At 38.4% G+C, this 24779-nt stretch overlaps 2 protein-coding genes across 5 annotated transcripts in view; one reads left to right on the forward strand and one right to left on the reverse strand.

The window, feature by feature from the left end:
* Positions 1-1729, reverse strand: part of c17h12orf56 (chromosome 17 C12orf56 homolog) — a 31087-nt gene extending 29358 nt beyond the window's left edge. For 2 of the 3 annotated variants that reach the window (XM_036149299.1, XM_012878277.3), the window contains exon 1: positions 1243-1729. In XM_036149299.1, the coding sequence (XP_036005192.1) occupies positions 1243-1500 (258 nt within the window). In that variant the 5' untranslated portion in view covers positions 1501-1729. The remainder of the gene's footprint in view (positions 1-1242) is intronic. The other variant, XM_021324409.2, reaches the window with a different exon arrangement.
* Positions 1730-4385: 2656 nt separating this feature from the next.
* LOC105937146 (CD9 antigen) lies at positions 4386-24660 on the forward strand. 2 transcript variants are annotated; one of them, XM_036149185.1, is made up of 8 exons: positions 4386-4591; positions 15731-15833; positions 19700-19797; positions 19978-20052; positions 20477-20578; positions 20681-20770; positions 22373-22456; positions 24050-24660. In XM_036149185.1, the coding sequence occupies exons 1-8, from the start codon at positions 4523-4525 to the stop codon at positions 24113-24115; spliced, it is 687 nt and encodes a 228-aa protein (XP_036005078.1). In that variant the 5' UTR covers positions 4386-4522; the 3' UTR covers positions 24116-24660. The 2 variants fall into 2 exon arrangements, with proteins under 2 accessions (XP_036005078.1, XP_036005079.1); XM_036149186.1 differs by lacking the exon at positions 4386-4591 and adding an exon at positions 9152-9340.
* Positions 24661-24779: the final 119 nt, after the last annotated feature.

Here is a 24779-nt window from a genome sequence, read left to right on the forward strand (position 1 = left end):
TCTCCGATCGTACAGGTTTCCAGGGCCACTTTCTTTTATTCTGTAATATCACCAAACTTAGTACTATCCCGTCCCAAAGTAACATGACCAACATATAGGCCATACATATTACATTTTGGATTAACTCTTGAAATAATTTTATATCATAAACATTATTTGGCTAATCCAAAAAGAGGTTTTCGATTAGCTCGTTTGGAAAGAGAGGACACATCAATAGCACACATCATGTCTACCTTTTTTTGGAAACATGGTTTCATTATGCCTTCCTAAAATTAGTTAATTAAGTGATAAGTAAAGTTAATAATAATAAGTAAAAAATAATAAATACATTTAGAGCTGGATCACTGAGCATCACTGTATTAATGCTGTTATAAAGACAGACTCCTGAAGAGCTGCAAACCCTGAGCATCTTTTCCTCACACGTTCTGTTTATTCTTGATATGAGAATTTTTTTTTTTTGTCATAATGTCTTTTAATAGTCCTCCTTCTTTCCCTCGGCCCGTATTCCTCCTGCTGGAGGTTTCTTCCTGATGAAAGGAGAGTTTTTATCTCCACTGTTAAAAAAGATTTTCTGGATCAGATTTCTTTTTACTTCACCTGTACTGGACTAGACTTGAGTTAGTTAAAATATGAGCTGTGAAAACTGATTAGATAAAAACTAGATCAGTTTTTATGTATACTTCTAGATTTGAAACGGCTGTATTTCTTTTATTTTGAATCGTAAATCATTCTTAAATTAACTTTCAAATGTACGAGCTCAAGAAAGTTCAACTAGCAACTTTAAACAGTCTCGAAAACAAATAACCATCTTATTTATCTTTTTTTTTAAACAAATATATCATTCTTAAGTAGAGAAGCAAATGTACTTGATAGAAAAGTGTTCAGTGGGTCTCTGTCGGATTTGTCCACAGTTGAAATGAGGAAGCAGAGACAACAGGTTGAATGGACCAACATGTCTGGACGCAAAAACAAAAATAAAATTAGGAAATCCGAACATTTCCAGTCCTCTGTTTTTCTTTTCAATCCTTATCAGGACCTTGATTTTTTTAAACATAATAAAATCATGACTGATTTTCCTTTTTTTTTTTTTTTGCATTTAAATTATTGTATTAGATCATTCAGATATCCGCTGATCCCCTTGTCTTTCAGACCTGCTGGTAAAACGCGTCACTTTCAGCTGAATTTTAACTATAAAACATTAATTTCCTCTTCTTTTTTTTTCCTCCTGTTTTTTAAACTCACCAGCTCGATGTCGCGCACGCGCCCAAAGCTCACGGCCGCGGTGAGCGCGCGCGGCGGGTACTCCGCCAGGTACACGCGCTCGTCACTCAGCACCGCATACATGTAGACCTTGTTGATGACGTCAGAGACCACCACGCACGGCTCGTAGGTTCGGATCCGCTCGTACAGAGCCCGCTCCGTGTTCCGCTTCAGGAAGGAGTCCAGCCGGGCGTTGCGGCGGGGAAGCAGCGGGAGGAATTCGGATCCGCTCCGAGCCATGACCCCGGGGGCCGTCTGCGGGACTTTGAGGTGTTATCTGCCGGATTGGGTTGAGGGAAGCAACGGTTCGGTTCCGCTGGCCATTCTTTCGGTTCCTCCTTCAGTAATGCAGCGAGGAAGCGGGTTTAGTTGAACAGGTGAACCTGCAGACGCTCCAAGAGAGCGCACCGCTCTCTGATTGGTCCGCGCCTTTATCTGGCTGCTGATTGGATGAGGATAAACCGCTATTTACTTATCAATTAATTTATTAGGGAAAAAACGTGCACACATGTAAGTAATGATTGCCTCAAATGCCACAATGGAATAAAGGAATAAATATTTAATTATTTTTTTGAGATGTTATTATTAAAATTACATGACAAATAAACCCATTTCATTAACGAAATGAAATATATTTGTAGATATTTTAGTGTTTCAGCAGTTAAACACACCAAGTGTTAGCCTGATTAAGTTTTAAGACTGTATATGAAGATCCAAAATTAACACTACTTACAAAATAAATAAATAAATAAATCATTTAATTGCACTCTTAATTTGTTCTTGATTAATTAAAATCAACATAACATTTTAAAATTTTCAGGGTCTATTTGACAGGCAACAGGGACAATTCATATTGTTTCACAGGAACAAACTTAAACGAAAATAATTTTTGCAATAACCTCTGAAACTTTCAAAGGTAAATATTTAATATAGTTTTTATTTGTTGTAATCACAAATTCGTTTGTTAATTGTTAATTACTTGCGATTTTATTTAAGAATGAGACCAAGAGATTTCAGGATAACTTATTTATTTATTAGATCATTGTTTATTTTTCGGCACTTGATATAGTTTTATTCAATCTTCTTCATTTTTAACCGTTTACAGAGAAACTAAAATATTTCCAGCGCTACTTTTTGTGGGTGTTGTTACATCCCACTGCCGCTAGAGGTCACCAGACACTTAAAGTTAAACCAGTATTTTTGTGAACTAAATGTGAAGCCCATACATTATTTTTATATATATATATATATATATATATATATATATATATATATATATATATATATATATATATATATATATATATATATATATTCTGTTGTATGGAATATGATAGATTAATTTGAACCGGGATAAATATTAGAAATGTTGTTATTGGGTGTTTTTCTTCCTCCACTGCCCTGGCAGAGGTGGGTGGAGGCTGCAGCTCTTAAATAGGCGCTTTGAGTAAAAAGATGAACAGAGTCACTCACATCCACACCACGACAGCGATGAAGGCAGTGTTGTTTTAGCGCTTTCTGAGAGTCTTTTATGCAGACCCTGTTGGGAAACAGATACACTAAAGTAACATTGAAGAAGATTGTGATTTGTGTACTTCCCCGAAATGAAGCCTTTTCTTCAAGCTGCATTAAGATTAAGTTAATTAAAACCTGGAAGCCTAATGAAACGCTTCGTAAAGATGGATGATGCAACACAACAAGAGAAACACTGATGAAATATGAAAATTTACTTTATCTTTTAGCTTGAAATAGTTGTTTTTATGGTAAATTTATAGATGCGTCAAGGACAATCAGATGTTGATTCGTTTAGTTTTTATTCAGCAAAATTTAACTGAACATTATTTTTAAGAAAGTATTGTACCCACAAGTGTGATATTTTCCGCTAAAAATGTTACAGGATTGTTGCAGAATGTTTCTGGCTCCCTTCACAGATGCATTTCTCTGGTCCTGGTCAGCTGAGGCGCCCCGTCCTCCTCCTCCATCATTGCTGCCACTGTGTGTTTGCGTGCAGCTGCAAACAACAATGGTGGGCTGAGCATTCACACTGCGGCCTTTGTTCTGCAGAAGAAGAAGAAAACAGTCCAGTTTCCCCACTCAGACAGCGAGAATATAGCCTGCTGACACACAAACACTGGTTTCACTTGCCGTTGACCTTTGTGTCCTCATAATGAGGCTCAAAGTTCAACTTCTGAACATGAAATCTTGTGTTTTGGTTCAGTGATTAAAGTCCTTAAATGGTTTAGTTGTTTTTTTTCTATTAAAAAAGAAAGAAAACATTTCCATAAGTTTGGAAAATACTCGTGCTTTAAAGATCTGCTGCTGACAGTTTGGTTCAGCAGACCTTCGGCAGACGACAGAGCTACAGCAGTCAAGGATGGAAGAAGACCCAGTTTGACAGAAAGAGACAGTTTCTTGTTTGTCTCTGTAAGTTTAAAAAATACTGAAATAAAGAGGTTTGATTTTAAGTTCTAATTTTTCCAACAAAACCAACTCTTTGATCAAAGAATCCCCAGATTTGCTCAAACAGTATTATCACTTTTACACACAAAGAGCTTTCTTGGTATTTATAACAATGAAAATTACCTGACGTTAATAATTACAAATACACTTTATTGACAAAAGTAGTAGGGGTTCACCCTAAACAGGTCGTCAGTCTATCATAGGGCAACACAGAGACAGACAGTTAAATAACCAGTCATGCAAACACTCACACCTAAGGAGAATTTAGAGAGGCCAATTAACCTAACAGTCATGATTTTTGGACTGTGGGAGGAAGCCGGAGTACCCGGAGAGAACCCACTCATGCACAGGGAGAACATGCAAACCCCATGCAGAAATTAATTAAGGACCTCGGTTAATTAATTTTCAATCAACAGTTAATTTATTTCTCTGTTTACTTTGTTATTCTTCATTTTAAAAGTCTCTCATTCAGACGTTTATCCTCATCAAAACACGTCTTATTTCTTCTCTTCTTAAAAGAAGAAACAAAGTTCAAACAAAGGACAAAGGAACGGGAGGGAAATAAAGACAGAAATCTCTCTTTTCCCGCGTGTCCCTCTGTGGGAGTTGGAGCTGATGTCGGGTCATGTGCTCTCCTCCCCGTTTTAACCGCTGGAGGCGAGGCTGCCGCCGAGTTCTGGCGGAAGTTCCCGAGCGGAGCCGAGCTGAAGGCGACAGGAGCGCGTAGCAGAACCAGGAGACGTGAACAGCTGGATCTCTGACTGTTTTCCAGCCGCCGACAGGTTAAAGGATCCCCGCAGAGATGGCCGCTCTATCCAGCTGGGAGACGTGCATCAAATACGCCCTCTTTACCTTCAACTTTGTCTTCTGGGTGAGTGAATGCAAAACTACGCCCAATTAAAATAATGCTCTTATTGTTTTTTAACCTACATTAACTTTACTTCTATGACATTGTTTTAGCAATAGGTACAACAGGTGAATGTGCGGATTGTTCGTTTTGTTGCAGCAAAGGATGGAAACTTTTGATAAAATTGTAAAGGGGTTGATTTTAATTGGCTGACTATGAGGAACAATTGTTGTTAACCTAAATTAAATGAAATGCAGTGGTAGCCTACTTGTAGTTTAATAAATAATAGGTTTTATTGGTGTACTGATCCGGCATAACATTATGACCACAGTGAGTAGCGATGATTACGACGTTTCACAAACTCAACATGTTTAAAGAAAAGGCTTTTTAGGGGCGTGTCGATGGTGTTTAATGGTTATGCACCTGCAGCTCTCCAGCCCTTCAGTCTAGAAGTGTTGGATCATCAAGATGTTTTTTTTTAGTTAATGTGAGACACGTGTTGTTTGCTTTGGGTTTCAAGCTTCAGAAAGAGATTGGTATTTACTGTAAGACTGTGGTAAGGCGTATTGCGTCACTTTCTGTTGTCGCAGTGTGGATAGTATTTTGGTGTTATAGACTCTTTCGATTTTACCTCTAATCTCTGCTGTGGCATCTATCTGTTTTTAACACATAAGCACATTTAAAACACATTCTCTGTTGCTGCATTTCACAGTTGGGAACTCTTCGTGTTACACACAGTTTGCTATTGTCGTCATGGTAAGAGGTCGTTAGCCTAGCCTAGCTTTAGCCTCAAAATGGCTTCCTCACTTATCCTTCTGTTAGCTTCTCCATCTCTGTCTAAGTCTCCCCCTCTCTCCTGCTCTCTGAGTCAGATGTTTAGTTATTCCTCTGCCTCCTTTAGTGATAATGGTGCATATAATAAATATATTATTTTTGTAGCTTTGGAGGCAAGGGTGTCAGAATTGGAGGCCCGGCTCCTTGCTGTTGAAAAACCAGCAGATAGCTGCTCCTTAGCTAGCGCGGAGCCACAGAGATTAGCTTCACGTAGCGATCCTCTAGCAGCACCCGAGCTGCCGGGTAACCAGGCCGGCTGGGTGACTACACGCAGTAAGTATAGCTCTAGATTCCAGCCCCAAGATCATCACCAACCCGTCTGCATGTCTAACAGATTGTCCCCACTCAGCCGACCCTGGTGATTGGCAGCTCCATAGTCAGAAACGTGGCACGAGAGACACCAGGGACCATAGTCAAATGCCTGCCAGGGGCCAGAACGGGCAACATCGAATCCTACCTGAAACTGCTGGCTAAGGATAAGCGTAAATACAGTAAGATTATTAATGCTGCTATAGGCTTAGGCTGCTGGAGGACATCAGGGTCTATTTCTCTCACTCTACTGAATTCTCCTACTGCTCTCCAATCTGCATTGTTTGTTGTCATTGTAGCTTTAAACTTTTTGTTCTCTGTCATTTTCTCTCCATAGAAGGTACACCTGGTCTGTCTGGAGTTCTGTTAGCTGTGGCATCATCCAGGGAGGCAGATCATCGACTATTACCATTTAACATAGAAAGTACTCCTGGGTCAATGTGAGCTTCTGAGCTTTCTGTGTCTCTGCTCTGTCTTCTCTAAGCCCCAGTGGGTGGAGGCAGATGAGCGTTCACACTGAGCCTGGTTCTGCTGGAGGTTCTCCTCCCTGTTAAAGGGGAGTTTTCCTCTCCACTGTCGCTTCATGCATGCTCAGTATGAGGGATTGCTGCAAAGCCATCAACAATGCAGACGACTGTCCACTGTGGCTCTACGCTCTTTCAGGAGGAGTGAATGCTGCTTGGAGAGACTTGATGCAACCTGCTGGGTTTCCTTAGAGAGGAAACTTTCTGACCAACCTGGAGGATCTGATGGAGTCTGACTGTGAAAAGAGCCTTGAGATGACATTTTTCATGAATAGGCGCTATATAAATAACATTGAATTTAATTGATCAGTGATAAACCTACTTCCTGTTGCTGGGATTACTTCTTAGTTTTACAGGTCCGGCAGTAATCAGGTCAGGGTATGGCTTGTGAAACCGTACTCAGTTTTTCAAAAAATATCTGCTTAATCACAGTTTATTCCTAATTTAGAAAGGGGGCGATAACTTTTTCCCCATTGAGACAGATTGATTTGGATAATTTTCAATCATAATTTAAAAACACCTGTTTTTGTCATGTGTTAAAATAAGTTAAAAAACTGTGACAAAAAAAGAGGCCCAGAAGTAACAGCCCTTTAGGTTTAGGCTCTGTCACATATCATGGATGGCGTCTCAGTTGGATTTAGGTCTGGACTTTGACTGGGCCATTCTAACACATTACTATGTAAATCTACTAAATACAAAATGTGCACCACATCCTTTAGATTTCTATTTAAAAAGTTTAGTATTTTATGAAAAACACATATATTTTTCCATGATGCCCCACTAAGTGTTGGTTTCTCATATAAAATTCCAACAAAATAAATTACATATCTTATTCCAGCCCTTATCTTAACCAACCTCTATGATAATTATGCGTTAAAGTACGCTTAATTTAAAAATTCATCTTCAACTGAGCCACCTGTTGGGCTTTTATGAGTTCAGATAGTTTCCACAGGGGGCAGTATTGAACCAGGTTGTCCTTTCACCCACAGGAGGAACTGCAACAGAAATTTATTTAAATCTGAGGGGGGAGAAACTAAGCAGAGGTTTCTCTGCTCTGCATCAGATTCCTTCCCACATTGACATTCACATTTTTCCACGTTAGTGACTGAAAATAAACGTTAGCCATGAAAATACTCGATTTGTTTATGGATTCAGATCACAGCCTAATTAGATTTCGGTGTCGTCCAATAAACAATCAGGTATTGATCAGTCTGGCTGACAGCATACTTAAGCAGTGACCGAGGAGAGAGCAACAGGCGGCAGCGGCTGGGAGACAAAAGGTGCCGTTGTTTGGTTTAACCGGGCCTGCTGGGAGCAGAGAGCAGCTCCTGTTACCTCAGCCTGCAGCCGCCCCACAGGGCCAGGATTAGACCTGCGGGGGCCCGGCTCTCAGAAGAACCACAAGCTTGTTTTTACACCCTCTGTAGGAACAGTGATAGAGGCAGAGCTCTGCAGGGAGGAAACAGGAGACAAGAATAAATGACTAAAACGTCCCTCAAATATCTTGGTTTTAATCTGTGTTTCTCTCAGGGACAGTTAGATCTGGTTAGCCGGGATCAGTAGTGGTTAAATGGAAATAAACATTTACCATTTAACATCTTCAGCTTGTTTTTGTTTTTGATAAGATCATAAATCATTTTATTTTGTATGTAATTTATCCATAATCGCTCCCCTTCAGGCAAGAAAACTCTGATTATCTTCAGTCAGGAGTGAAAACCAAACAATAAATTTTCTTGTTTTTGATGTAAACATTGAGAATTTAGGTTAATTTACGAAACCATCCATCCACTCATTGTGTTCATGAAATTATTACAATTTTAAGTTTGAGTTATTTAATTTTTTCTTTACCAGAATTGAATAAATATACAGAATTTTTTTTTAATGGGTTTACATTTATGGTGTATCTCTCTAATTTACACTGGGTCGGATTAATACATTTAGTCATATTTTAAACAGACATTACTGAAGTTTCCAGAATGTCTTCCAGAATGTCTTTGCCCCTGAGTGGATTATTTAAAAAAAAAAAACCCACTACAGTTAGATGTTGTATAATTGACCCACTGCAAAAAAACAATGATTTAAACCAACCGTCATGGACAGCTATTTGGACCGGCTGACCTGTCGTCCTCCAGGAGGCGCTACAGGTGCATCAAATCAACAGTTTTAATTTATCCATAAATCTGCACGGCATGCTTTTTAATCTTATTGTAGATTTGTGTCGTGAAGATAAAGCTATTCTATTATAAAGCCACAAATAACCAGCCATTCACTAACGGGTGGATTTATATATTTTTAAGACACACACGGACGTGTTTGTGACAAATAAGTTTTTTTACCCACTAATAATATATCTGAAGACATTGGTTGACATGTTGTATATTTTGTTGATATTAAACAAATAAAAGTACGAAATTATGACATTTTTGCTAAATAATATGCGGATTTTGCAGATTTCTGTCAATTTATCCTTATTGAATAATATGCTGGTGAAGATTCTCAGTCATCCAGGTCATGGTCTTATTGAGTAATAGCGTTTTTCGAGCCATACATGCACGGTCAGGCTAGAGAACTTAGATTAATTACATTTGCAAAGGCAGAGTGGCGGTCACACATGTTTTCAAACTGAAATTATTAATAATTTATCCCAAAATTACAATATATATTCGCAGACCTGTTTAACTAGTCATGCGCCCTCCTCAGAGTTTCTATATTTTACGCTCTCCAGGTTGGCAGAGGCAACAGTTCCCAGCAAAGCCCCTCATGGTTTATTTTCTGTGTGACTCTGCCACAGAGTCGCGCTTTGCTCCTTACAAATGTTGGAGTTCTGGCTCAGTTCTGGCTTTTTGGAGCCTGTTAATTGTTTTCACCTGCAGTCTGAGCTACAAATCAAAGTCATGGAAGTGTGTCTCCACCCACCCCTTCCCTCCCAACAGGTGAGCCACACTAGGGTGTGGTTCCTCTTCCTTTTCCCACTCTGCGTTTCCCGCACCAGCCAGTCGGACTTGGAAACTCACATTTTCTCCCCAGGAAAAATCCTCATCTGAGAGCCATGAACGGACTATCGTGCGTCAAATATGCCATGTTCGTCTTCAACTTCCTCTTCTGGGTATGTAGAAACCTGAAGCTGCCGGCTGTGGTTAAACAGGAGCTACTGTTTGGCTTTTATTTGAGCGGCTCTGAACTCTGAACGCTGTTTGGGTTTCACCTGTTTATGAAGCTGTTTCCTGCTTTTAAATGGCCCCAGGAGAAGCTAAATCTCTCCGTTTTCTTCTTCTCGGAAATGTTTGGTCTAAACCTGAATCAGCCTGAGATGTTAGCTGCATTTCTGGCAGCTTTTACGACTCCATTTATTCATATCTTTGTTTATTCCTCCCAAATTATAGTAATTACAAACCCGCTTTAGCCATTTCAGTCAAATAGGAAATTTGAAAAAATGGTCAGAGCTCAATTTTTTTTTTTAATAACTTTCAAGCCTTTAATTTGTTTTCCAGTCTGTTGCGTAGAAACGGGGATTGTTGGTGTTTAGTAAGTCTGTTATCAGTCATGATGATGGAAATCATAGAGCTGGACGATAATTCAATAACGATATATATATTGATCCAGAGATGTTTATCGCTGATGGGGGAGAAAAGGGTCGATAAGAAGTTAAATAGAATCCTTTTTTCTTCCTTTAGCATTCTAGCCATGTTGGTTATTTCAGGCGTTACATCCTCTCAACCAATCACAACGCAGACCCAGGAATGTTGCGTCACCACTAAGCTCCGCCCCTTCCAAAGAATTCAGAGAGCACACTTTTTACTCTTTTAAAAAAAAGTTGCTTTAATTAAGGGTTGAGTTTGAATTCAGTGTCTGTATTTAAAAACGGGCCACTAAGCAAGAGCATAAAATGACCAATTTACTGCTAATTATCAATATTTCTTATCGATATGATATATATTTATCGCCCAGGTCAGAAGCCACGCCCAGTTCTGACCCTGTGACTGATGTCAGAGGGCTGTTTACCTGCGAAAACATCTTAAATAATGAATAAACCCGATGGATCCCAGGTTGCTTTAACCAAAGCAGCTCCAAATTACAGCTTTCTGCGCATTTGTCCCTTTAAACTAAAATGTTTAGTAAAAATGTACGAGAACATCCGTCAGAAATGTTATAATTTCTCTGAATTGTATTGGTGTTGCGTCAGATCTTTTTGTTTTTCACGTTAGGAGGGAGTCTGTATTATCGTGAATATCATCTCCTGACACTGAGCTCCAACTAAAAGTCTGATTGACTCCAAACCCGTTGAGCTTTTCTGCTCTATTGGGTATAAACTGGGAATTTATCAAAGATTTCCCAGTAATTAGCCTGGATCAGCTTCGTCAGACCACACTTTCTCCCTTTAATCACTCCTAAGATAATCTTTGATATTGATCTTAAACATTTTGACTCCTTGATGACTTTGAAGCCCTTCAGTAAAATCTATATATCTGTTTAACTGATTATTTACAAATCAACTTCTCTGGCTTATAATTAATGTTTTAAAGGATAAGACTTGTAGTTTTAACGGATATTTGTACAAATGAAAGCTCGGATCCAAGAATTTTACGTTAAGGGGCAAACTGTTTTGAGGCTTGCATGTTCTTATGTTCCTGTGGGTCATTGTAGAACAATTAAACCAACATTTTAAGCGTTGATGCTTCTTAATCTTTTGGATTCTCTGACACGCTAGATGACCAATGGAGCGCGGTTGTTTGGACAATCTTGTGCTTCCTGCAGGAATACCCAGTAACTTATGGGTTATTTATTAGGTGGGGGGAAGTGGTGTCTTCTGTGGTCTTCTATCCCCACTTCCACCTCCTATCATGGCTGATCAAGCTCTGCCCTGGTGGCAACAAGCCTCAGGACCCTGCTGGTGCTTTCTGGACCTTCTAGGATGATTGTAAATCTCTGAATCTCCCTCCTTCAAGCAGAAGTTTCCTGCTTATAAAGCTGTTTTGATCCAAATGTGATGCTGCAGCTCATTTCAAGCACATTTGACCCATTTTTTGTGATTGATTTCAATCGGATATTTGAGAGATTTCAACAGGAATTTCAGTTTTAAACATCAAGCCTTAAGATATAAGATCATTTTAATTGGAAATGTGTAAAAAATGCTCCTGTAGATTTAAGTTTGGACAAATTGGGACTAAAACGAGAGTAAAATGTGATTTTTGAGGGCAGATTTATTACCTACTGAAAGCTCCTGCTCCTGCTAACTGGCTGTATTTGAGTGTCGGAGGCTCGGAGAAGAGATTCGCTGACTTTCCTGACTCTAAATGCACCAGCTCTGAGTATAATCTCAGGTTTCACCAGCAGTTCTGTACTGGTGACGTCACACGAAGCTCTAATGTAACCAGGCAAAAAAAAAGCAAGTTTAAATCGGCTTGTTTACTCAGAGACTTTAGCTCGGTCCTGTTGCAAACTTTTCCCACAATCTGCTCAATGTCTGAACTGGTCATTTTCAAAGGCAAACACAAAAGTGCCTTTTTTTTAGTTTATTCCTTATAAAAACATTTATTGGGTAAGACCTCTTAATAATTCTTCACGTTTAAAGGTTTCAGCTCCTTTAGTGTTTGCTCCAGAGTCCCTTTGCGCTTACTAAGGGCTAATGAGGGCCTTCAGTGTGAAAGACTTTTTAGATTAACACCGTATTATGTTCCATGATCTGCTGTTGACATTCAGGACGTTCAGCTTCCCGTTCTGTCTTTTAATGTGACGCGTGGAGAGCGCATGATTAGCAGAAACGACCCACTGACAGACATTTCTGTGGGTTAATAAGCTGCATCAGGCCCGTCCAGTCCACTTCCCGATCAGGAAGTGGTTCTGCGGTCCGACAAGTGCTTGGAGCAGCGATAATCCTTTTAGCAGGTCGTGGGATCATTGCTGTTGCAGTTTTGAAGAATTAAAGCTTATTCTCCAACTTTCATTTTGAGGTTCCTGGTTGTTCGACAGGAGAGGTGACATTTCATCAACTCCATGTCAAAACCAAACCGTCCTGTTCAGTGATGTTTTTCTTCGTTAATAAATAGTTGTTGAATGTTTATAATTTTTTTTTTTTACTTTTATGGTGTAGAAAGGAACATTTAAGAGAACAAGAGTGATAATTGACATCTGTTACAAAGATGGCCAGTAATCTGGCATTGAACGGCACGTTTGGAGGCGTTGACGGATGACTGACTGCTTCGCCGGTAAATCCCTGATGCCATAATGTCGTGCTGACAGATTGCTGGGAGTGGTGCTGGGTAATTTTCCTTTTGGAGCAGAATGATGAGCAACCGCAATTTTCTTATGTTCTCATGGTGTCTAGTGTTGAAATCTTTACTCACTGCTGATTCATAGTGCATCACGTATGTGTTCATCAAGCAGTCTGGTCTTTTTGACCTGAGGTAGATTTGATTTGATCTTGGTCTGATCAGGATTTTTACCTCTGAATGGAGGATTTTAAGGCATGATTTTGTTTAGTCAGTGGATTCATGTAAAATGGATGAAAGGGACCCTGAGGTTTGGAGTGTGTGGGGGAAAAACAGCCATACATTTCATTATTCTGGAAATGCGCCTTGATCGACACCAACTATTAAAGTTAAAACGGTTTGGCTAAAGTTGCATAACACGTTGGCTGACATGTTAAAAATCATGTTTTTGTTGCTAGTTTGTTCACGCCCAAATCCATGCATAATCTCTTTCTACATATCCGTCTTTTAAACAGTGACGCAGAATGATGAGTTTAAAGTGTAACTCATCCAAATATCAACTTTTTTTTTTAATTATTGGTAGCTAAACTAAGCCCAATGGTGCTACTTCTGTTACTGTGCATTTCTTTTATACTTCTGTGAGCTGAACTGAAATTATGAAATCAAACCGTCCCTTTTTAATGTCTCCATAATGCCAAAGTGGCACATTATAGAGATGAGCTTGACAGCCCAGGTTTAGACCTTCATTTTTATTTCCCTCTTGTGTTGAAAACGTCTATTTTGAGAGAGAACTGCAACCAAAGTCAAATTCCTTGTTTGTCAAATAACACGGATTCGGATTTTTGAGGGAGTTTATAACCGTTATGGTGCTAATTAAAAACAAAAACGGGATCCACGTCGGCGTCACGGGCCTTCCTGCCTGTTTTCCATAAAAATGAGGGTAATTTTGTTTGGGATGTTGATGGGATAACTGCATAGAAGGCAACAAATAACTCAGCGGTTGCTTAACAAGGTTGCAACACTCGGCTGACGACACGAACGGAGGAGGGACATAAACACAAACTGTCTGCAGGTTACAGCTTAGTCTGCTGTCGCCATGTGTGATTAATTCTCACTGTAGATCTTTTTGAAAGGGATTTAGAAAGCATTTTATCCTGCCTTTCCACCTGATGCACCTATGTGACCTGGAAGCAACTGAACAATCTGAGCCATTTGTCTAGATAAAAGAAACGTTGACTCCTTATAAACACCAGTTGATTTCACCTTCCACTCCCCGGCTCGTTCGTTTCCATTCAGTGTTGCTCGCCTGCAGCGGCGTGACTCGTTACCAGACTCCCTTTTCCACAGCGCAGACGTCAGGGATGTTGGTGAGGTTAATTGGACGGCAACAAAGGTGATGTCAGCTGTTGTGCGGTTGCTGAGCCGACGGTGAATCATTCAGAGGCGTGTTTGTGTGGAGGAAGCAGAGATCACTGTTTTTATGCCTAATCCAGGCTGAGGAACGGTTGGTTAGCGAAAAACCACAATAAATTACTACTGTTATTTAAAAGTGTTTCTTTTAAACACAAGGGTACGTTTCTTGGATTAATGCCAAGCGTGAATCAGCCAATTGCATGGCAGCAACTCGATGCCTTTTTTATTTTTTTTATAGGCTTCTACAGTGGCATGGAAAAGTCTAGACCCCCTTAAAGGTTTTTTTATTTTTTCGCAAATTTGTTTCAGATCACCAAATTTTAATGTTTTGCCTCCCTCAGCAACAACTGACATCAATCGTTTGAGTCGTCTGAGTGATTCTGACCCACTCTGCAGGAATGTGTTTTAATTAAACCATGTTTGATGGATTTCTAGCATGAACAACATGCTTAAGGTCGTATTACTGAATCTGAATGGGGTACTAGTCCAGACTTTGGCTTGGCTGCATTAAAACTTTGTTTTGAGTCGTTTAGAGGTAGCCCTGCTACTGCTGTGCTCCGGGTCATTGTCTTGCTGCACAGCTGAAGTGATTGTGCTCGCGGTCCTGACCCGGTGGCTGGACGTTCTCCTGCAGGAGCGCAAAGCAAGCCCCTCGTTTATCTCGTGTCCTCCATCGCATCTATGATCACACCTATATCTGCTCCGTCTCTTGGCTCGCTGGCTTTGTCTCCAAGGATGCTTCCCACCTCTTATGTTAGTGGATGGGAAGCAGGAAAAAGGGGAAATGCCGTAATTGTTCACGGCCCGTTTGAAAACGGAAAGGATCCCTCCCTGATTTTATCACATCCTAACGTCCGTCCCCACGCTGCTTTACTCTCTCTGTTGTTAGACTTGTTCTTCGATAGCCTCTCCTAACCGTGAACATAAAACCTGTTTTTCTGCTGCTATCAGGCTGTTTTCTAGTAGCTGTTCAACATTTTTTTACTATGGATTCCTCAAGAGTTTGTGTAATGAAGTTTTTTGTGATGTTGATAAGCCAGTTTCCGCTCTACTCCATCTCCTTTCATTATCAACAACACAGGTGCACCACAAGGCTGAGTCCTGAGCCCCTTCCGGTTCACTTTCTCTACAAACAGCTTTAGCCCGTCTCCCATCTTCAGTTGCTTCAAATATTCGGGTGGTTCTGCTCTCAGATCAGGAGTCACAGCCGACACCACCGGGCAAAAGTGAACAACCATCTTCTCTTCAGTGTCTAAAACCAGAGAGCTTCTGTTGTGTTGATATTGTGGATCACTTTAAATACCTTTTGATAATAACCTGTGCCTGTATTCACAAAGAATGAAAGTGGCTCTTAGTGACGTCATTTTAGGAAAAAATCTTTTTAATTCTAACATAAAAGTTATTCACTAAGCATCTCAGGCCTTCAGAGAGCTGCTAAAGTGAAACGACGTTGGTAGTGAGGACATTTAGTGGACCTAATGGCGTCTGAAGCAGGAAGATGGTGGAAAACGAAGCAGCTGATTGGCTGATCCACCATCTGAACAGTAAAGGAAACAAGGACTCAAGCTTATTTAACAATCGTACAGTTATTATATAGATATGAACTATAACATCCCTGTAGAGGGAAATTTAGTTTCAGCGTCCTGACAGATTAAAGGCTCCAGTAACTTTTTTATTTAGGATAAATTGTAAATTTCTCCACTTTTTTTTATTTTTTTATTCATGATTATTTCCTAAGAATATAAAAGATGTAAGTATTTTCTGTTTCCAACTACACCTAAGAAATGCACTGGTGGTAGAAACGGCTGATTATGAAGTTTAAAAGGTCTAAACATGAAGAGAACACGTGTTAACGATGTCTTTTCCTCTTGCAGCTTGGAGGCACTGCAGTGCTGGCTGTGGGACTCTGGCTGCGCTTCGACTCCAGGACCAAAGGACTGTTCGAAGGAGAAGAGTCCCCCTCTGTCTTCTTCACTGGTACGGTTTACAGACTTGCCTCCCTAATGAAAAGTACAGCTAAGAAAAGGGGGGGGGGGTTCTCTTTATACAGGTGGATCTCCATAAATTATAATCTACATTGCCTAGCCAAAAACAGTCACACTCTAATATTTTTGATAGACCGCCTTTAGCTTTGACGACATTCACTGTGTCTGCATTGTCTTAAAGTTCTTATTTTATTTTCAAATTAAGTTTATTTGATGGGGATAGAACAAAAAAAAAAACATTGCTACAAGTGCAACCAATGCCATGTTCATTGGTCATCTAGCTAATGGCTAATTTGCAGACCATGTCCTCAGGAGAAAACAATACAAGCAGTAAGATACAAACACGGAAAACATACAGAACATGTAATAGAGACTATATACAAAAGTTGATCTAATATTCACATGCTTGAGTAGATTTGAGCCTTTGTTTTTGTTTTGTTTTTTTTAATTGGCCAGTTATGGTGTGCCCCCCCCCCCCAGCGTTGCATTAAGTTTACACCAAATTCTTGAGTCTGACCACTATGCAAAGTTAAAGTTAAGGTCTGGACTCTGGTGGCTAAAAAGATGCTTAATGCTATTAGAACCACTCTCACTATTTGAGCCCGATGGATCCAGGTGTTGTTATCCTGGAATATGAAGAAAAATGAATAACCTGGTCATTCAGTATATTCAGGTCGTCAGCTGGCTTCATTCTTTTAGTTCATAATTTAGCTGAACCTGGACAACTGCAGCACCCCCAACTCAATCTGGACTCATTAGACCATGTGACCTTCTTCCACTCCTCCAGAGTCCAATCTTGATGCTCCCTAGCAGGTTTAATAATGCTCTCAACCCAGTTTTAGTAGTTTCTGAAGTCTCTTTAGATATTTTCTCTGCTTGATGCATGCCAATGACTTGACCCTTTTTAAATGGACGTCTTTTCCACGGCCACAGAATGCGTCTTTCAAGATGGTTAAGAAACGAGAAGCTGCTCGTTGCATCAGCTGGGGTCAGATAACTTGCTTCCAGATGAAAGATGGCCGCCCATGCAGTAATTATCCAATAGGAGGCTCGTACCTATTTGCTTAGTTAAATCTAGGCGTAAAAAGTGATCTTTCAGGAATTAAACATGTAGAGTAAAAATTTTATTTTTACTAAGTATTTCTGTTTTTTGTTTTTTTTTTCTGGTTGTTTTTGCTCTAATAGTGTCCTTCGAGCCGTCTGCATTGTTGGTTCTGGTGTCTTTCCTCTTAATACTTTGTGGCTGTTATCATAGTGATTAAAGCGCACATTGGTTCTTTTTGCTACTGTGGACCAGTACAACGCCCTGAAATCTCCATAAAACTTGTCACCAGAGGAAATTGCTGTATTGTGGCAGATGGTCCGCTGTGTCTGACCCAAAGTCAGCTCAACCAAGACTAACATAACCTGGTAACCCAAATAATCTCCGACTTTTGAAACTTCTTACTGGACTTAGACCCGCGTGGGTTCTGTGGCTCTTCAGTCCTCCTCCAGAATCGTAAACATTGATTTCCTTTCTTGGGGGTTTTGTTCTCTGCCAAAAAAAATATTTGCATATTTATTTTATTATGAGCACCCCCTTGTGGCACTGAACCTTGTAGGAAGTGCGGATTTTCCTGCTTATAAGGAGTTACAAGATGTTTCCCTGGATAAGAACCTCCTGTTTCAACATTAAGACAGAAGATATTTATCTTGACGTGATTTGATAAACTCAACTTTCAAAATAAAGCTCATTGTCTTAAAATTATTGCTTCTGATGCGAAATTAAGACTTGAGGGTTTCTTTTTCCACTTAGGATCTGCTTTTGGTAACAGATTTCTGAAATTAACCCGGTAGAAATGTTGTGAATTTGCTGGGTGTGACAGACACAGAGCAGCAGTAGGAGACGCCTTTTCTGGGAGCCGCTACACGGGCCGGTCTACTGCGACCCGGCGGAGCCCGACTAACACAGCCGTCATTATTCACAGCTGGACACTTGAGGCTTTGTTCCCAGATTTCAGACTCCTCTGAGGGACCGACCCAGAGAGCAGCTCCCTCGCTCACCCGGACTCTTTGTGTTTCGCCCCCGTCGCCCTGACTGGAGAAGTAGGCAGCAGCGGGACAGAGTCTGGGGATAAAATGACAAACATCTTAATAACAGCTCTAGAGAGGAGGATTCGTGTGCTTGCACATAAAGTCACAAGACGTCCAATCATTTGATCAAAAATATAAATAAATCTGTAAATTGCAGATTCAGGAAAGCTTATGGATTGTCAGCTTATTTAATTTTAATTTAATTATTTTGTAAATGTTTAGTCTAATGCCACAGGGAGAGGTATACATTAGGTTGGTTGCAAAACTTTGTTCTTTTCAGCCATTTGTCTTTATTTGGTAAATAGCCGTTTGATATGTCAGACAAACATAACCTTAAAAGTAAATAAAGTCAGTGTGAAAATGACATGTCATAAAACATTTTTCTTTTAAAGGGAACATAGCTCAAAACAGAACTTGGTACAGGTTTTAATTTTGTTTAAAATTTTGTTTTAAACTGGCTTATACTGTCCCAGAGGGATCAACTTGGGTATTGTCATTGATGCCAATAATGCTTTAAAACTGATGTACATGAGGAATACATTTAGCCAAGTTAAAAACTTACTTTCCATAAAATAACTTGGTTTATTTAGATTCTGCTTATTTAACAGGAATTTCATGAATTTTCCAATATCTAAAAACATATATTTTCATTATTTGCTTTATTTTTTTAATGGAAATGACCATATTGAACAGAAACGGGCTTGAAAACCTGATTCTGTGCAACGGGTCTCAATTAGTTACCTGACTCCGCCAGATAGATTTGCTCCACATATCCATCTGGAAACCTTCCGTTGAAGTAATTTTGGGAAGGGGCGAAAATACTGGTTAGCTGATTGGCCTATGTTGGTGATAGACGGGCCAAATGAACCAATCAGATTCGTCGTCGCTCGTAACAGAGCGACGACGAAAACACAACCACAAGCCAAGCTACTCTTGCTGCTGCAGGTAAAGGCTCGTTAGCTCAGCAAAGAATACTCTGTAATTCCGATAAAACTTGCTCGATAGCCACGCTAACGCTAGTTTCATCGGCTGAAGCCGCCATGCTGTTAAGACTGAACTGACGCGCTTCCCGTTGCGTCACACCTCAACCCGCCTCAAAGCCAACGCTGATTGGACGTTCGTTTGGTGAACGGCTCCAAATTTTCTTCAACGGAGAGTATCCAGACTGATCTGCGAGTGAAACCTTGAAAGCTCGCGAGATCAGGATGGTCTCACGAGGCTACTCAATTAGTGCTGGAGTTACTGAAAATTAAAAAAATTTAATACTCCATTGAATAAGTCTGTATTTTTCCTAAAGTAACCTGACAAGAGTAGATGATAAAACCAAATAGACCAAACATTTTGGTGTGGATTGTAGCTCAAGGATTTCAATCGGTCAGGTTTGTAATTTTAATTTTTAATTTTTTTTTTTTTATTATTTATTTGCTTCAGGTATGGGCTTTATGAGGTACATTTTCATTTTTTAATTAAACTATAACTTGAAAATGCAGAGCTTTAAATGCTGCAGGGGAAAAATAACAGACTGCTGTCAATAACTTTTGCATTATTATATATAACTGAAGATACTATGTGCATGTAAATTTGACATGTTTTTTATTTTAGGAAAATGCAACTTGTATAGTTTACAGATCAATAACTATGGCAGAAAAAATCCTTTCAACATTTTTCAAACCTAATGAATCTTCAACAGATGTCACTTTAAGAACACAAGACTTTTTGCTTCCCACTGATTATTGTAGCATGGAAAAACTCCCATAATCCTCCTTGGTGACTGTTTCATCATAGGGGTGTACCTCCTGATTGCTGCTGGAGCTCTAATGATGGTTGTGGGATTCCTGGGATGCTGTGGCGCAATTAAAGAGTCGCCGTGCATGCTGGGATTGGTGAGTCTCGCCTCTTGAGCTGCAGACGGATGTCGTAATAAAACAAGAAATTATTTATTTATTTTTTCTGTACTGCTTTCATCAAATAAGTGTAATTGCAAACAGGAATATTTATATGGGAGGACTTTATAATGCAGCTTGACGCAACACAAAAAAATGACTTTTTGTTTCTTCTTCTAGTTCTTCCTCTTCCTGCTCATCATTTTTGCTGCTGAAGTGGCTGCAGGAATCTGGGGACTCTCCAACAAAGAGAAGGTATAACTAAAACTCACTCACTGGACCACTGCTTCTCAATAAACCAGAATAATATAAATAAACTGCAGTACCAACTCAGGAAATTCAAACCAAACTCTGAGCTTTGCAAAACTCAACTTTTTTTCATGCCGCTCCCTTTAGTGTTCATGACTGCTGGAATCTGCTAGATTAGCATTCTATAATAGGATTGTGTAGGCTATAGCCTGGGCATAAATCATTTAAAAAAAATATAGGATTTTTATTACCGTTACATAAACACTAAAATCAACAGGAGTAAACACCAGAAATGTATCACTTTCTGCTAAACGAATCAGTTTCTGTTTTGATATAAGCGACTGAAAATAATCAGTTAATGTCAAATTTGTAAAGGGAAGCCTGTACATCTGATGTAAATTATCTGCATTTTTAATTTTTGTCTCTAAAGGTGATAGACGATGTCACTGAGTTTTATAAGCAGACCTTTGACAACTACAAGAACACCAAACAGGAAGCATTGAGGGAGACGCTTCGCGCCATCCACTACGGGGTGAGAGCTCATACCAGTTTTAATTTCTTTATCCAGACATCATCTAATCGAAAAAAAAGAACTGTTATTTTAGACTCTTTCTGAACCGTTTCTTTTTCACAGCTGAGCTGCTGCGGCATTACAGGAACTCTGCTCGATGGTAGCAAAGACATCTGTCCAAAGCAGGAAGGACTGGAGCTCTTAGTAACCAAGGTAATGTTGCACTGACAGGAACATGAAACACTGATGTCTTCCAAATAAATGTGTATTTAAAAAAAAAAAACACTAATCCATCCATTTTCTAAAGTATAGAGTGCAATGTAAAATGCAAACTACAATCTATAGGCATTGGTTTTGACATTAACTATTTACATTGAAGAGTAAATGTACTTTATTATGATTTTGACTTCTTTTTTGAAATATTATGTTTGGTATTTTGAACATTTATACAAAGAAAGAAAAAGGAAGGGGAAAAAAAAGAAACGGGACAAACCGTATACAGCACTGATACAGAAAACAAAACCGGAGGCATGTACATAAATTACAGCAATCATTTGAGAAAAGTAACTAGTTTATACATACATTTGAACATGTACATCATTCGGATTCACATTACTGTTTTTATTTTTTTATTTTGAAGTATTCGAGAGTACCTTCCCATCTTTTTTTTTTTTTTTTTAAAGCATAGATTTCACCATTCAGACAGTATTTTAATCTTTCTAATACAATAACTTCAGAAAGTAAGTTTTTCCATTGCTGGATCAAAGTGGCATCACAACTAACCCATTTAAGCATTATTGATTTTTCTGGCCAACATATATAGGAATTGTACAGTCTCTCTTTGAGTATCCAGATGTTTGGGTATGAACCCAAGGAGGCACAGGACTGGGCTAGTGAGAAGTGTTTGTCCTATAGCAGAGCTAATTTCTCCACATACTGCTTGCCAGAATGCCTCTATAATTTTACACTCCCATATTCAGTCAACTGAATTGTAGTCCCTGTGACTACTCTACATTTGGGACAATTTGGAAAACTTCCTGGTGTGTACTTGATAAAGACGTGTACATTATGTAAAATATTATATTGCATTTCTTTATAGCGATTACATACTAACATTCTAGAAGACGGAGTCAAAATGTCTTCTCAATCTTCTGAATCAGTTGTGCTTTTCAGAGTTATATTCCAGGTTGATCTTAAATTCTCCATATTATCTTTCCTTAGGGCTTGTAATTCAGCATAGAATCTTGACACAAATCTCCCACATTTATGACAATCAATAGTTGTTTTTTTTTCAAGTAAATAATAATCCTCTGGGAACTCAAGTGAGTCCATTTTTGCTTTAACGTAATGGCTTAGCTGAAGATATTTATAAAAGTCCCTTGAGACAATGTCATATTGTGTTCTTAAGTCTTCAAATGTCTTGAATTTTCCATTATTCCAAAGATCATGTATCCTGGTAATGCCAGCATCTTGCCAAGACCTAAGATCATCACCAGCGCCCTCTACTGTCAGATCTGGGTTGTCTACCATTGTTTTCAGAGATGAAAGATTTCTTTTTTTTTTACTCTGACCAAACATTTTCTTCAGACTGCGCCATGCCTTAATAGAGTTAGTAATGGTTTTTACTTATTACGTTCTCTGAACTGTAAATATATCCGGGTGCATAAAGCCCATTATTTCTATTACTACACCAAACTTATATAGCGCTTTTTTTGGACACTCGAATGGTTTCCAAGATGGGGGAGGGAAAAAAAGAAACTTAACGATTTGCTCTGTACACAACTTTTTATTTTATTTTATTTTTTTCACTTACAGAGCTGCCCAACCGCCATTGACGAGGTATTCAACAGCAAGCTGCACATCCTTGGAGGAGTTGGCATTGGTATCGGAGTCATTATGGTGAGTGTGAAACTAGAGGAATACTTAAAGGGTAACGCACCCCAAATTTGTATTTTTATTTTATTTTTTTGGGAGGGAATAAACTGTTAACAAGTACTGTCTACATATCCTGGTCATTATTTTTGACAAACTAGTGCATATTTGTGGAAATCCTGCTTTTGTCTAAAACTATCAGTGTGCCGCCCTCTTAGTGATTGAAGTTGGTAGCTCTACCTCTGTTTAATCCAAATTACGTAAACATTTTTTTTTTTTTTAACCAATAGCAATGCGGATTAAAAATTTAATGCAAGACCGCTGTTTAACTATCTAGACTTACCATTATATATGCAATTTTGACTAGTCATAATGTAATTTACTAGTATGACTAATCATCAAAGATTTAGCTAATTTTATTCTGACATTTCGAAACTAAATTACAGATATCTGATAAAGATTAATATGTGCAGTGAACAAATAAGGAAGGTTATTCAGTATAAAATGTATTCAGTGTTTTATTTTATTTTTTTTTTTTTAAAGCTAAGTTATTCAAATAAAAAAAAAATCTAATTCAAATATACTTTATTGATCCCGAAGGAAAACTAAATATTATTCAGTGCAGTAATGGTTTAACATATGTAATCCTAATGCTCTGCCAAAAATATCTGGTTGGCAGCCTACAAAAACTGGACATAAATATAAATTATACTTGCATAGATGGCCATGCTCCACATTATGACATACGCCAACCTATAGCTGAAAAAATTAAACCAACATTTGGTACACCATTTAGATTTTAAAGGACAATGCTTGTTTAGTCTTTCAATTTGTTAAAAAAATAATAATTTAGCACACATAAAATTAGCATACTCATTAGTAAATAAACTGGTCTAAGTTTTGGCTACTTTTTCTATAAGTAAAAAGTGCGAATTTAATGAATGTTTACTCATCCTTTTCACTGGTAAAACCCTAATTTAGCAAATTCTTTAGCTTAGTTTCTCCATGAGTAATGGCAGTAATTTAGCAGACCTTTATTTTATTTTTAGCTTTCCATTAGTAAAAAAAAATTTCATTAGCTTGAAGGAAAATGTTTATAATAGTGCAACATATAGAAAGAGTTTGAGCTTAAACTGATGCCTTCTTTAGTAAAATATAGAAGTTTGACTTTTGTCATGTTAGGTGTTTACTTCTCCAGTAAGAAGGTAAAATTTGCATGTTGATATGGATGAGACCTATTTCATGGTTTGCAAAAAATGTTTAGATTCAATCTTTAAAAGTAACTTAGAATTAAGATGCCAAATGATGTTTTGTTTAATGGTTTTATCAACAAAAGATATTAATGTTGCCCGTTTGGAATACGAGGAGCAGAACATTAACAGATTTGAAAACCCTTAATGATGACCCAAATGCTATAAATATTGATGCAGTATTGGTCTTTTTAATCAACATATCAGATCAATCTATTCTCTAAAAATGTACAGTTAAATTTAATGAAACTCTTGCAGGTGAAAGTCTATTCTCATTGCACTATTCTTATACTTTTTGTCAAGTTTTCTGTTCATGTCAAATCATTTGAGAAATAATTTCCACCTTTTCCCCCCACTTGTCTTTCTGCAGATTTTTGGAATGATCTTCAGCATGTTGCTTTGTTGTGCCATCAAGAAGTCCAGGGACTTTATGTAAAAATGAAAAACATCTATTTTCTTTATTTTAACAAATGTCCTCACCATTGTAATCTGCTGCTTTAGAGTTTAAGCCATTTTAATACTAGACGTCAGTCATTCCTTGGTTTGTTAGTTGGATTCATACAGGATGGCCACATCGGCCTGTGAGTGTATGGAGCTTCAGTCATTAATTATTTTTGTACACAGAAGGCAAAACTGAACTTTAATTTTATTTTTTTGGCTTACCAAAATCAAATAATTTGTAGTTTACACGAAGAGACAAAAGGGAACACTTAGGACTCTTATCGGTTTCTTATTTTAAATCTTTTATGTTAATATCCCTTCTGTTTTTGTTTACCAAATGCCTAAAATTAAATGTGCTGTAGCCTGATTATTTGTGGATTACTAAATGTTTTATTTTGACAGTGTGCATAAGGAGCTATTTTCTGTTTTGTTTTTTTATATCAAGAACTGTGGAGTTTTATGCAAATATTATGAATACAGTTCATGTGTTTAAGATGCCAAATAAGGATCTAATAAACATTCATTTTGTGTTACACCAAATCTTTCAGTTGTTTTTTTTTTTTAGACAAGTGGTTTCTCATTTAAATTCAGGTTTTCCTGGGAAAAAAAAAACACTTCAGTCTGTGATATATATATATATATATATATATATATATATA

Source organism: Fundulus heteroclitus, chromosome 17, assembly GCF_011125445.2.
Source record: "Fundulus heteroclitus isolate FHET01 chromosome 17, MU-UCD_Fhet_4.1, whole genome shotgun sequence".
Lineage (NCBI taxonomy): Eukaryota > Metazoa > Chordata > Actinopteri > Cyprinodontiformes > Fundulidae > Fundulus > Fundulus heteroclitus.